General features: G+C 38.0%; 1 protein-coding gene across 18 annotated transcripts in view; it reads right to left on the minus strand.

The window, feature by feature from the left end:
• GPHN (gephyrin) overlaps positions 1-13,491 on the minus strand; it is a 263,372-nt gene that overhangs the window by 179,764 nt on the left and 70,117 nt on the right. For all 18 annotated transcript variants that reach the window (XM_063159330.1, XM_063159328.1, XM_063159325.1 and 15 more), the window contains exon 2: positions 2,633-2,711. In XM_063159330.1, the coding sequence (XP_063015400.1) occupies positions 2,633-2,711 (79 nt within the window). The remainder of the gene's footprint in view (positions 1-2,632; positions 2,712-13,491) is intronic.

The raw sequence follows: 13,491 nt of genomic DNA on the forward strand, positions 1-13,491 counted from the left end.
GCATTTTACTTCAACTGATTAAAGTCTGCACCATCACCTAAGAACGTGCAGCCTAGTCCCTCCAATTGCACCTGCTCTCTGCAGCTCTGCTGTTTAGGACAATGAATGGAAAAATATCTCTAGTCTTCTCCCATAGTCTGTAACTACTCACTTCAGGTTAATTTGATATGCTTGGTGTTTTGGGGTTTTTTCCCTTTAGCAGAATTTTAATTTTTATTGACACACAGTAAATTGTAAGTTAATCACATACAAGTGTAGGTGATCAAATTACTGATTTGAGCAGCAGAGCTTTTATTAGCATTGCTGAGAGAACTGAAAGCAGATGAAGTTTACAGTCCTGCTCCAGCTGGGAAATCACCTGGGGAAAAAAGGCTACTCTGACAATTAGGCATACTTGATATAAATCAAATACTAATGAAAAAACCAACAATGCTATTTTATAGTTTCATTTCAATGTAAAGACACACTTTCAGCTGTCCAAAAAAAAGCCTTCTGCAACAACAAAACAGAAGTAGTCTGTTGCAGAGCCAAGAGTGGCAAACTAAGAGGGACAGAGCCATTTGCACAGAAAGCATGAGAATTTATGTAAATCTAATGTTTGCATCTGAGATTATAAAGAAAAAGAGGCAGTGCATCTCCAGTCAGCACAAACAAGCATAAAGAAATCCTAAAGTGTAAATATTAAACAGGTAAGAGGATTAATCAAATGCTATTTTACAATTCCAGGTATTGTTACAGGCATCAATCATAGCCAAATAGGTATAAACTTTTAATTAAACTTTATTCTTTATTGCAAAGAAAGATTAAAACTTCTCTTTGTCTGGCACTCCCCCACTTCACCCCAATGCTGTCCTTTGCATAACAAAGGATCCCATGGGATCTTAAGAGTCACCTACAGAAGGCTGGGTTGGACAACATTGCCTTAGATGGTTTCTTCATTTTGGAGATTCGCACACACTATTACACATTTTGCAAGAACTCTTCATAGGTGTTCAGTCATAATACAGCAGGAACTTCAATTTGGAAAGACAAACCCAAGTCTATACATTTCCATCACTGGTCAGGAAGAGGACATTTTTCTTGCACTGTAATCTGTCATAGAGCAAAGTATCATAAGCAACCCTTGGAACCCAACATGCATTGAGACTTTACTCAGTCTTTGAAAGTGACAAAAATGGTTATGTTGCAGTCACTTGTGCTTTTTATGCTATAAGAAACAGAAATCCATTTAATTTCTTTTGAACATTACAATAAATTATTACAATTATTCTTCATCTCAGTTACGGTCAAGGAAGACAATGAAAAGACTCCATCACTTCTGTTAAAAATATACAGAAAGTAATAATTCTACAACAAAGGTAATTCAACCTTCTGAGAGTAAACTCAAGAAGTGCAAGCCCAAAGCATGTAAGCCTACCTGCAGCTCCAAAATCCACATACAATTCTAAAGCAAACAAACAAAAAAGAACCAACAAAGCCAACCAACCAATCAAAAATACTCAAAAAACCACCACTCAACAGAAAAATTCTAAAAATTAAGACCTTTAAAATAGCCTTGACTTCAACACTTAAACAGTAACTATTAAAAACTTATCTATTGCATTCACTCTGTACATATCTAGCAACAATTATACTTACTCCTTGTTCCTCTATCATTTCAGATGTATAAATCATCAGTTACATACACAATGTCAAAATTGCCCAAGAAGGCATGTTCATGTGCATATATGTCATTTACCTACAGGAACATAAAATTAATTCTGCATCTACCTCCCTGTAAATGAAATAAGATGCCAAATACACCTTATTTTTCACTAGTTCTCAATCAATACTGAAAAATCTGATCTTTCAGCAGCAAGGACCATCACATTAGATCTCACTGGGGACTGCACAGTCATTCATGTTAAAAATGTGAATTTTTTCTCTTTTTCCCTTCCCTCATAACAAGTGGTACACTCACACTAGCAAGAACATTTTCAGCTAGTACTAAGGTTAATGGGTGAGAAAAAAACCCCACAAACCTAAAAAGCAAACAAAAAACCTGAATGACAAAGAAGGTCTGATACAATTTCAAGTCTGGCCCAGAGCTCATGAGATTGAATTTTATTTTAGAGAAAGATACAATACTGAAATAAAGACCAGCAGTCCTGTGATGAAGGAAAATTTAGACCATGTGCACATATACTTAAATTGAAACAGGTAGTAGAGGAAGAAACACACATCAGCTGTATGAAATCAGATACAAAGAAAACAGATTCTAGATGTTAAAGTAAGTAACAATAACATCATTACCCAGTACTATTCCAATTTCTATCCAATTCCTCCTTAAAAAAGAGGCAACAATGTGCATACAAGTCCTCTATAGAAATACCAGCATGCACAATCTGTTACCTCTGACGACACTTAAACCCTTTACTGTACGTGCTCTCTGCATGTTACTTCAGAATTATATTAGAAACAAGGTGGTTTTAATAACACTTGCTTGTATTAAAGACTAACAAATTGGCAAGAATAAACCACTAAAGCATTATGTGTACTTCATCAAACTACTTCTTTGTATAATTACAAAACTACTCACAAGGATATCAGGAAGAAGCTTTTCTTTGCTTAGCAATAAGAGCCAGATACTCACAAAGAAGGGTCTTGGACCAGATCTTTAAGGTTTATCCCACTACGATCCTCGGCAAGGTTCCTGAAGCAACTGTCACTCACTAAAAAAAATAAAAATAAAATTTAAGCAAAACAAAATAAAATAGGAGAAAAAGAGGTGGAAATTTAAGAATGGAGCACAGTTCTTTTGATTAACTAAAAATGCTTTTTGGCATTGGCAGGAGTTTGAACATTCATATATAAAGTCCGATTTTCACTGAGGTTCCACCTAATTCAAAGATAAGTCAACTCAATGGAAAGTGAAAAATGCTGTATCACAGCTTATGCAGAAATAAACTGCACAAATTCCAGGTGGTGAACTCACTACTTGTCCACCTGAAGGCAAAGGAAATCTCAAACACATGGATGCACAGGTACACACTTTTCCATACATTTAACAGGAGAGCCTTTAATCATGCACTGATCATTATACTTAATCAGAAAGAGTGAGAGCTGCTATGTATTTAAGTTCATAGTTATTCATGGGTTAGCAAAAATGTTTAATATGAGCAACAACCAAAACAAGTAATTAAGAGGAAAATTTACCCAAGGAACTTATAAATAACTTATAAAGTTCATGTACAGCATCTAGTTACTGTAATAACTGAAATTACAGTAAATGTCACAGAAGTTTTAAAGAGTACTAGTGTGCTTTCATTTCCTTCACTAATTAAAAGAAAAAACCAGAAGAGACTTAAACCTCAAACTCCAAATTTGTTCTCTTGGCTAAGTCTCTCAGCACATGTACTCCAATCCTAAAAGTCACCTCATTTCTCTTAAATAACATCACAGTCAATTTAAAAGGTGGAAAAAGACAGCACAAATACTTTTAGAACAACACAGTATCAGTTTAAAAGAATTACTTATTTCTGACTACAGCAAACTTTCTGAAGGACTCAGAGGCTGTGATCTTTCCATATCAGTGTAAGGATCAATTTCCCTTAATGGGCAAGGTAATCTGTAGGTGAAGTTTATGAGGAAATGCATTATTGAACATGTTACAGCACAGGATACAGCTTCACATTTGGTGAACAGGGATGTGCTTAAATCGCGGCAAAACATTGCAAAAGCAAGTGTTCCTACTTTTTTCTCTCTAAATGCAAATTACTCTCTTTAATTTACATCTCTAAGTATTCATGCGCATCACCAGCATCAAGAAAATGCAAATCATTCCCAAAATACATTGTTTTCACAGATTACAACACACACAGTGACAGACCTACCTAACATACTACAAAACTGCAAAATGTTTCTACTAGTACCTCTCGTCTTGTCCTAAATCCTACACTACCAATGTATCAACATATCTCCCATGATAACACAATACATCATGAATAAAAATTATGCTCGACACTGTTTTTTCACTACTGACAAATCAAACATTTTTAAAGCATTAAATATTTAATCTAAACACGCTGCATTCCTCTGGTGTCTCCTCCAATCTCCTCATGGCAAGCAATCACAGTGATAATTGAGGAAACTAGTGTCTTTATCTCAGAAATTTTTTAAAGGGGAAATGAAAAATGACAACAAAATTATCTTATCAGTAAAACTGGCCATTATTTATCTGTAACTCATGATGCTTAAAACACAAAATGTGTTTCAAAGAAAAATGTTTAAAATGAATCCCTAGATTTGTCAGAGACAGCCTTTGTTTTACTTGTCTCAACATAAAGCCAGTATTATACCACTCTTTTTATTAATGAATTTTAAAAATGCAAACCTTCCCTCTACTTAGACCTTGGCAATGAAACCATTTGCTAGTAAGGCTAATTCACCATCAAATATCTACAAACTTTGAAAAATGTATAAATCTTGTCTCCCTTGTTTTCTTCTTTGATTGTAGGAGAGTTAGAGCAATGTGTAGCTGCAAACTGGTAAGCAAGTCTCTTCTGAGGGTACTGTTCTAGCTGGATTTAGAAAACACCAAGGCTACAGATAAATGTAAAAAATTCCAAATCTGCTTTTAACGATCAAGAATTCCAAGAGTTTAGTTAATACTAACATTTGACTATAACTACTAATAAAATGACTAGTATAGATAGCAACAGGAGAGTTTCCAGTGAGTGGAAATAATTCATTGGAATAGGCTAGAATAAGCACTTGGTCTGCATACAAGCACAGCCTTGCCCCTTTGCATCCTTGCAAGCTCTTACCATAAATAAATAAAACAAATGTTCAGCAATAAATGCAGGGTGGAAGCAATCAAGCAGAGCAGGTAGTCTATTTCTCACAGCTTAGAAAACTTTAAATCAACACCGCACATATTTAAAAAATAACATATACCCTAACTGAAACGAGAGCTACTTATTTCAAACAGGAGAGTGAAACTGTGATGGTATGGCAGAAATACCAGGGTGATCAATGGTGGTTTGAGGGAAACATAGATGAAAACTTTGCATCACAGCCACAAATTGTACTACAGACACCGTAAGGCCATGCCTGACTTCTCTTTGAAGCACAACCACGGGACACTTTTGCACAGGACATCTATATGAACGCAATCCCCATACAGGGCTTTATTGCCTTGCTCCAAAATTAAATTTTTATGTTTTAACCCTCCAAAACTTGATAAAAGCTGGTATTTTAAGCATTGTTGAGTGGATGGTTTCTGGAGAGATAGAGAACTGTTAGCTGGTCCTCTCTACACACACATCAGGCGGCTGAGCCTCTGGTCTGCAGTGCAGCCCCCACAGGTACACACTCAGAGATGTGGCAAACGACTACAAAAATAGCACCCTAAAGCACATTTGCTCCGTGGGGTATTGCACACACAATGACAGCCTGTGAGGCGCCAGAAATGTTCCTAATACACCAAATATTGGCACAAATATCACAGGCACCAACTGAACAAAACGCATAGTCTCGAAAACATCACAGCGAGGCAGAATCCCTGAATATGCATTGCACAGTTTGACATCCAAGTGAGCTGTTACATGCATCAAAGCAAACAGGATTTAGCAATAGCTCCAATTTTCCCAACATTCATCCTACTTCCAGCTCCTGGTTTCTATTACTGATGTTCTGTTGCTCACCCCTGTCTAGTCTTGTGCCGAGGAAGTAACAGAGGTGGGAAGCTAATAAGGGAATACAGCTCTCACCTGTCAGTTACACAGCATACAAAATTCCCGATGGAAAGGTTAAAATCAGCATTCACACTCTAATGTGCAAACATCCAATTTACAACAGTTGTGAAGCCTTCCCACTTGGCATTTGTGAACTTCTAAATTTGTCTATGTGATTTTTTTTCCTTTGCTTTCTTTAGCAGGGTTTTAAACGAGACCATACTGAAGACCAAACTAATATTTTCTTCAAGTAGGGCAGGTCATAATCTGTTGCAAAATGTATCCTTGTTTTAATTTTTTTAATGTCCTACAATTTGAAAAGCATTTAGCTCCTTAAAAACATCATTTAATCTCCTACCCTACAGAAAGTACTCCCAGTAAAGAAGAGCCCTCTTAGATCAAATCACTTCCAAAGCTACAGCTGATAACAGTGATTTTCATATTTTTACGATTTAGAAAAAATGCAATAACCACTCTCAAAAAGTGAATTTCTATAGTTTAGTAAAGAAAATTAACAATGACCTCCTGTTGCAGGGCCCCAGCCAGGTAATAGCTAGCATTGACTCCATGATTCTCAGAAGGCTGATCTCTCACTTTAATGTACTATTCTTACTAAGAAACCCATCACCCTTACAGACAGTCACAACACAGGTGGACCCAATTGGTCCTTCAATCCAAACACCATCACCACTGGCCAAATAAGAAACCACCCTTTAGTAAACAATTCTCCATAACACATTCCATATGTGCACAACAAGGGGGGCAGCAAGTGAAGATAAGAATTGTTCCTCTCTTTTTTTTTCTGATCTTCTCACAGCCTTCCCCAGGACAACGCTGGGACAGTTGTGCATTACTCTCTGTGGCCAGAGCTGCTGCCACAACCTCCCCCATACCTAAATATGTGGTTCCAGAAAACTACTACTGCCTGCCAGATTTTCCTCTAGGCTCCCAGAATTCAGAAATACTTTTAGATCAGTTGTGACTGCCTCTAAACAAAAATCATCTTGAGTACAAAATCTTGACTATCATGAAGACAGTCAACAATGCACTATTAGTTTGAAAATGCATGGACTAAGACAACCTCAAACAGTGTGGACTGAAATATAAGGTATCAGTTTCTTACATTTTTGTCCTTTAGAGATAATATCTCCTAAGTTTACTTCTTTTTCTTAAGACCTCTTCATCTACCAACAGTATTTTTGACAAGACTTTACCTTACTCCTCTTTTTACAGGCTCATTTACGTATTTAGGTTTATAACAAATTCAGTCACCAGTTAATAAATATAAAAATATATTTAGTACATTTGGGATGTTCTGAAAAGTACTGGTCTAGCACAGTGTGGTACTCCAGTCTGGATTAGCTTGCTTCAAGAGTTACTCACAAGTCTTGTTCCAGGTTCAGGTGGTGCTGTTCCACGTACTCCATGCAAATGGTTCAGGATTAAAGCATTTTGCTTTTATGGGCCCAACATTATACACAAGGCAGCAAGCACCTTCTTTCCCTATTATAAACATTTTTGACTTCAAGAAAAAACAAACCCTGGTAGGGAAGCTTAGGGTCTTAGGGTTTAGGATATAGCAAGGTAACAGAATCTTCTCTCAGACCTCAAAACATCCCCCCTTGAAACCTGTTTTCTCCTGCAAACACAGAATTCTTGTCCTATAGGACATACTTTATGGAAAGCAAAGGAAAGAGAAAGCACCAGAATATTGCTTCTCTTAACATTAAAATTATTTTGAAGTATTTTATGGGTCCCATGGACAGTAACACCACAGATAAATAATGCTGCCTTTTTTCTCTGCTACTGTCACATTTTTCAAGTTAGTGCATGTCAACCAGAAAACATACATAAGACAGATGGCACATTACAGAAATTTTGTAGCACCTTCTCCAGATCTATCAAAGAAGACAGCAAATTAATTTTAAGAGCAGCATTTGTACCATTTGTATATCTGCACACAAATCTCTGACGTATTCGCAGAATAAAAAGAACTACGAGTCTCCATGCAAACTGCAACTGCTTAAAATTGCCAAGAAAATATGTTGTCTGTGAGTAGCAGAAATAAGGCAGGCTGATTTCCTAAGAACTTGTGATCTAAATGCCATTTGCTATCACCACATAAATCCAGAACGGTATCCTCACAGATTGACAAAGAAGTACTATCATAAAAAAGGAGCTAAGGTACTGGAACAACAGAAGGGAAAGGTTCAGGTGACCTACTGAAAAACAGGAGGATCATAAACCAGAAATACAAATTAGACATGTGATCCTATGATTTTTCTTTTTCTAGAAAACAGAAGCAATAATGTCACTTGTAAACCAGATGTAAAGGCAGGCTGTTGTAATGATAAAGAAAAGTAAGATAGCAGGGGAAGTGAAAAGAACTTGATTAGCTTAGCAAAAAAACTCATTAGATGGTAGCTGCTGGTGAGTTTATGTAAATACAACAGCAAAACAAATATCAGAGGGAGAAAAGAATACTATTGCAGAAGAAATTTAACTGTGAGGAAATCATAAGAAACAGAGCATAATTTTCAAAGAAATAAAGAGGTGAACCCTCACTAAAAATCCTTCCATAATAATAGTGAGGGCAAGGAAAACACACAGACTTGTTCTCAACAGATTTAAGGATAAATTAAATGACACAGAAATTGTTCTTGAAGACCTGAAGCATTCTGCACCACAGAAGCTAATGTTGTGAAATCTATGTTAGAGTTTCTCTGAAGGCTATGAACTTCTAAACCTCCCCAGGGTTTCCCCCATTTTCTAACAGCAATTAAATGAGGCATTTTTTTCTGTGTATCCATTAGTCTAGCAGGTTATGCCTCTCTCAAATGATTTACCATTTAAATTTTACAATATTTGTGCAGCCTCAGGCTACAAATTCTGCACTGGGTTTTAATCTAATATTTAACAAGCATGAGTTTCAACTCCATAACACTGTCAGCGTAATCACTGCAGTGATCAGGTGAACTTCAGAAGAAAAATATCAAATCATTGAAGACATTGAACTCTTTGGAGATGCAGCATTAGCAATACTTCTAATTGTTTGTACCCAATAAAAAAAATTAGGTTCCTTGAAGCTATGAATACCAAGGACTTGATGAATTATTTTCTTTGGGATCTTGTTGAAGATAAATTAGTTAATGTTTCATGTGGATTTTTTTTCCCCAACATCTTTTTCCAATATGAAGTTTCCAGAAGAAGTTACTATAAAACCATAAAAAATACCAGGATGGGAAGGAAAAGTATAGAAGACAAGCACATCCAAGAGATGGGAAGAGAAGAATTAAACCAACAATAACAACTAAAAGCTAAGTACCTTTGAATAGCAATATCTCAGACTTCTGTGAAATTTTTAGTTCTACCACAGGTTAGAACTGCTGTACTCAGAGCAGACGTGGAGAATCATTCCTCTAAAGGGCAGTCTTTACAAGGAGATAATGTTTTTCAGCTTTTCTGACTTCTTTAGAGGATGTCTGCCTTTTCAATACCTTGAAAAAGATAAAATTCTTATCTCTAAACTTCGTTTTCTTGTATGTTATTTAGTTCAGGAAAAGAATATGTTTAGTTTCTTAGTTAACAACACTGGAAACAATTTATAGCACCTTATATAGGCCCATTTTAAATGGGTCCTTGGTTGCAGAGTACACTGATGAAGTATACTGTCAACCTCAGCTAGATGCACTTTTAAGTATGACCAAGTATGCCGATGCAAGATGTTAAAACATTTCACAAATTATCTGCCAGCTTGATTAAGAACCACCAGAATAACATGAAAAACTATACTACATTTTCCTAATGATATATTCTGTCTATTAAACACTGCATTTAAGTGAACCACTCCAGTATTAGGGACCTGTGACCTCTGATCATTCAGTAATGACAGGATTTAAAGGATTTATCAAACTTCACATTGTGGCTTGGAACAACACCCCTTTGCACTGCTGCATTGCTGCAGAGCTAAATGCATACAGACCTGCTGGTAGGTAGATAGATAACCCTCCAGGACCAACCCACAGAGCCCAGGGCCTCAGCATCCTATCTTCTGCTCACATCTCACACAGCCCCAGACACCAGAAATCAGGTAACTCTTCCTCCTTAAAGAAACTGAGGTATTCTCTGCACTGCTCAACATAGCCTATCAAACACTGTCCAAAGAAACCACCTCAGAAACACGTAGTAAAGAAGGGCAGGAGGAAACAGAAGTTGCTTTGTGCTTCTTAAGACACCCGTTGTGTGGTGTCCGTGTCATGCCACACTGGCAGTGAGCACTCCCAGCCCAGGAAGCCAATTGTATCCTGGGCTGCATCCAAGGAACTGTGGCCAGCAGGGAAAGGGAGGGAAATTTGCCCCGCTGCTCCACTCTGGGTGGAGCGCTGCATCCAGCTCTGGGGTCCCCAGCACATTCAGTTGGAATGAGTCCAGGGAAGACCACCAAGCTGATTAAAGGGCTGGAGCACCTATCCTGTGCAGACAGACTAAGACAGCCGGCGTGTTCAGCCCAGGCAACAGAAGTTTCTGAGAGAGAAACCTTACAGCACCTTCTGGTACCTAAAGAGGGCTACAAGAGAGTGCGACAGGGGATTTTTATGAGGGCATTTAGTGATAGGCCAAGGAGTGATGGCTTTAAACTGAGAGTAGGTTTTAGACTGGATAATAGAAAGACAATCTTTACTGTGAGAGCGGTGAGATACTAGAACAAGTTGTCCAGGGAAGTTGTGGGTGCTCCCTCCCTGGAAGGTTCAAGGCCAGGTTGGATGGGGCAGCCTGGTCTGGTGGAGGGTATCCATGGCAGGGAAGTTGGAATGAGATGATCTTTGAGGTCCCTTACAAATCAAACCACTCTGTGAATCCATGATTCCCCTAATCATTGTATCTACACCTTGAGCAGATGCCTTCCCTGAATCCACAGGTACCACTACGCACTACAGGATTTCCAAGGAGGATTACAAGAAGGCACATGGGAAACACATGGACAAGGCATGGAGCTGGAGGAGATCCAGGATCAGATCACAAAGCTGCTGTCTTACTGAGGGTTTTGGGTTCATCTTGCGAGTTCAAGTAAAAGCAACTAAAGGTCATCAACAGTACTGGACCAGGGGAGTGACGCAAGCCATGAGTCACAGAAATTTTAGGAGAAAGCAGAACACTAAATGTACTAGTGAGCAAATAAAACCGCAGAAATCCCAGTGACAATCAAGGGCAGCTCCAGACTGAATGGTGTTAAACCATATACAGGTCTAAGACTTCAAAGCCTGAAGATGTAATCATAGCAAAATAATGCCAGTTAGCACATAAACCACAACATGTATTGTAGACAACTCCACTACATGCAAGGACTTGAAGAAAAATACATTACCTCTTTTATTTTTTAGACAAAATTAGCACCTGGGCCTAGTCTGGTGTGCCTGTCCCCTTCAGTTTGCTTGCTGAAGGAATCACCTGAGACAGAAGAGCCTCCTTTAACCAATCACAAAATAACCATTTATTTAGCACAACTCTATGTGCAAAGCTCTGAATTGAGGCCCTACAAACACCATACTGAGGTATAAAAGGCATAATTTTGTACTGTTAGCAGAGATGATGAAAATACGTTGACATTAAAATTCAGTTGTAGGTATTTACTTATTGGATATAAGGATGTCCATTCATGCAAAGGGACCTTTAAATTATTAACTTTCACAACAAGAAGATTAAATATTTAAGCAAATCAGCACAAGTTAATAATGTAACATGAGAATATGAGTAGAAATAATTTTATAAGACTACTAATATACATTGTATAATTAAATATTGTTTAGATGACAATGTAATTGTTTTACTCTATTTTTCCCTAAATCTCATTATGAAGCAAATTATATCCATATGTTTAGCATTTTCAATTCATTAAATGTGAATTCTTGACAGCTTACGGGAAAATTCTTCATGAAAGTGGAAAGAAACAGTATTATAAAAAGTGGTTGCAATAATCCTTAAAAATAGGACAGTTCCTCTTTGTCCAAAACATAAGCACTTCTTAAGATATCTTTTTTGTACTAGTACTCTTAAGCCTCCTTAAAACTAGTGGCAGTACAAAACAGACAGTTTCAAAATAGAAATACTTTAAGGAGCGATTTTCAACTCTACATAGAAAAGAAAAGCAACAAACACCCAATAGCAGAGGTGGCCAAGAAAAACAAAGGGCATTACAATAAATCCTACTGCTCGTTCAAAAAGCATCTACCTCCATATTGTTCTCTTTTTACAATCAACTTAACATTATCAGAAGTCAAGTAACACCTCAGATAGTGGAGTAGTGGAGGAAAACAGCCCAGCAGAGAGTTATCACTGAGCACGCACAACATCGCAGCCAACAGAGCTCGCTCTCTTACCTGGCTTCACCCCAGCACTGTTTCTGGTAGGTCTCACTTGCCCAGATGCAGCATTTGACTGGCAAAAGAGCTCGGTTTGAATTGAGGAGCCTGGCTAAATCTAGACCTTAAGGCAGAGACACCCCGTTAGCAGCACCAGCACCAGCCTGGATACAGCAGACGAGCACTGGGGTGCGCAGGTGAAATCCTGATCAGCGCCGACTGACCCCAGACACTCCAACACCACTGCGTGGGCTAGACACACACCCAAGCTAACCTCACACAGTGCCACCTCAGCCACGACAGGCTCTGTTAGCCCAGATGCACAGCGGCATCAAGGCATCTAAAGAGCCTCCTAGTTCCTGGAAGAAGCACGGTCACATTCACACAAAGCCTAACCACTCATGCTGGTTCAGATTGTTGCTGGTTTCCCAGGGCTCTGCAATTATCAGAAGCAGTGGGAAACTGTTTCTACAAAATGATCTGGAAACATACCATAGGTCTTTCCAGAACATTGAGTTGCCATCCACAAAAAAGTGCTGATAATAAATCCCACGCAGGAAAGTGCAGATTCTAAAAACCAAGATTTTCAGTATTGTTGACGTTTCGTTCACTGCTGTCTCTAGCAGTAGCAGTGGTGAAGATCTCAGTGGGACAAGTTCCACTCAGGTGTCAAGGGAGGAGAGGATATCTCACCAGAAAGCCTGTAGCTCATGGAACAACTCTAAAAGAAACAGAGATTTATCCCTTACCCCCAGTCTCTAAAATCTTCACTTTTCTCTTCAGTTAAACTTCTTTCAGATGTTTTGTTTATTTTAACATCATGCTTATAAACTGTGCCTACTTTAACAGCTCTGGAGCTGACCACTTTTCATGCAACTGGCTCAAAGAAATTACATCATCAATCCTTCATCTCAGGGTTCATTTGTTTCCACATGTCTGTTCCTAATGCTTATTAATAACTTTGAAAATGGGAACCAAAGCTTCTTGTCATTTCTTCCAGCTAGGAGGATCCTGAAAAAGCTGCAAATAGTTGGAACTAAGCCAATTATCTCAGTGAGCTGTGAAAAACCTGGAAATCAGTTTAAATGCTAAGTGCTTTCATCATTCACTCATTCAACTAATTATTAAAATTACAATCTCAAATTATTCCAGAGTACTACAAGTCATGCTTCGTATACCACTTGAAACATGTACTCCACCAAACCTGAAATACAGAAAATAAAAATGGAGACACTAAAAATAAGCTAAGAAATTATACCAGGAGTAAGCTTTACATTTGTGTATCTTTGTTGATGCTCAGTCACAGAGTTGCAACATTCAGGACTATCAAGTCTTGATGGCAGCCCTGATTACACTGTGAAGGTTTGCTGTTCATTGTCTTTCTGGAATCTTGCTATACTTTTACAATCAGATATTTT

This window comes from Melospiza melodia, chromosome 6 (assembly GCF_035770615.1).
Source record: "Melospiza melodia melodia isolate bMelMel2 chromosome 6, bMelMel2.pri, whole genome shotgun sequence".
Taxonomy (NCBI): Eukaryota; Metazoa; Chordata; class Aves; order Passeriformes; family Passerellidae; genus Melospiza; species Melospiza melodia.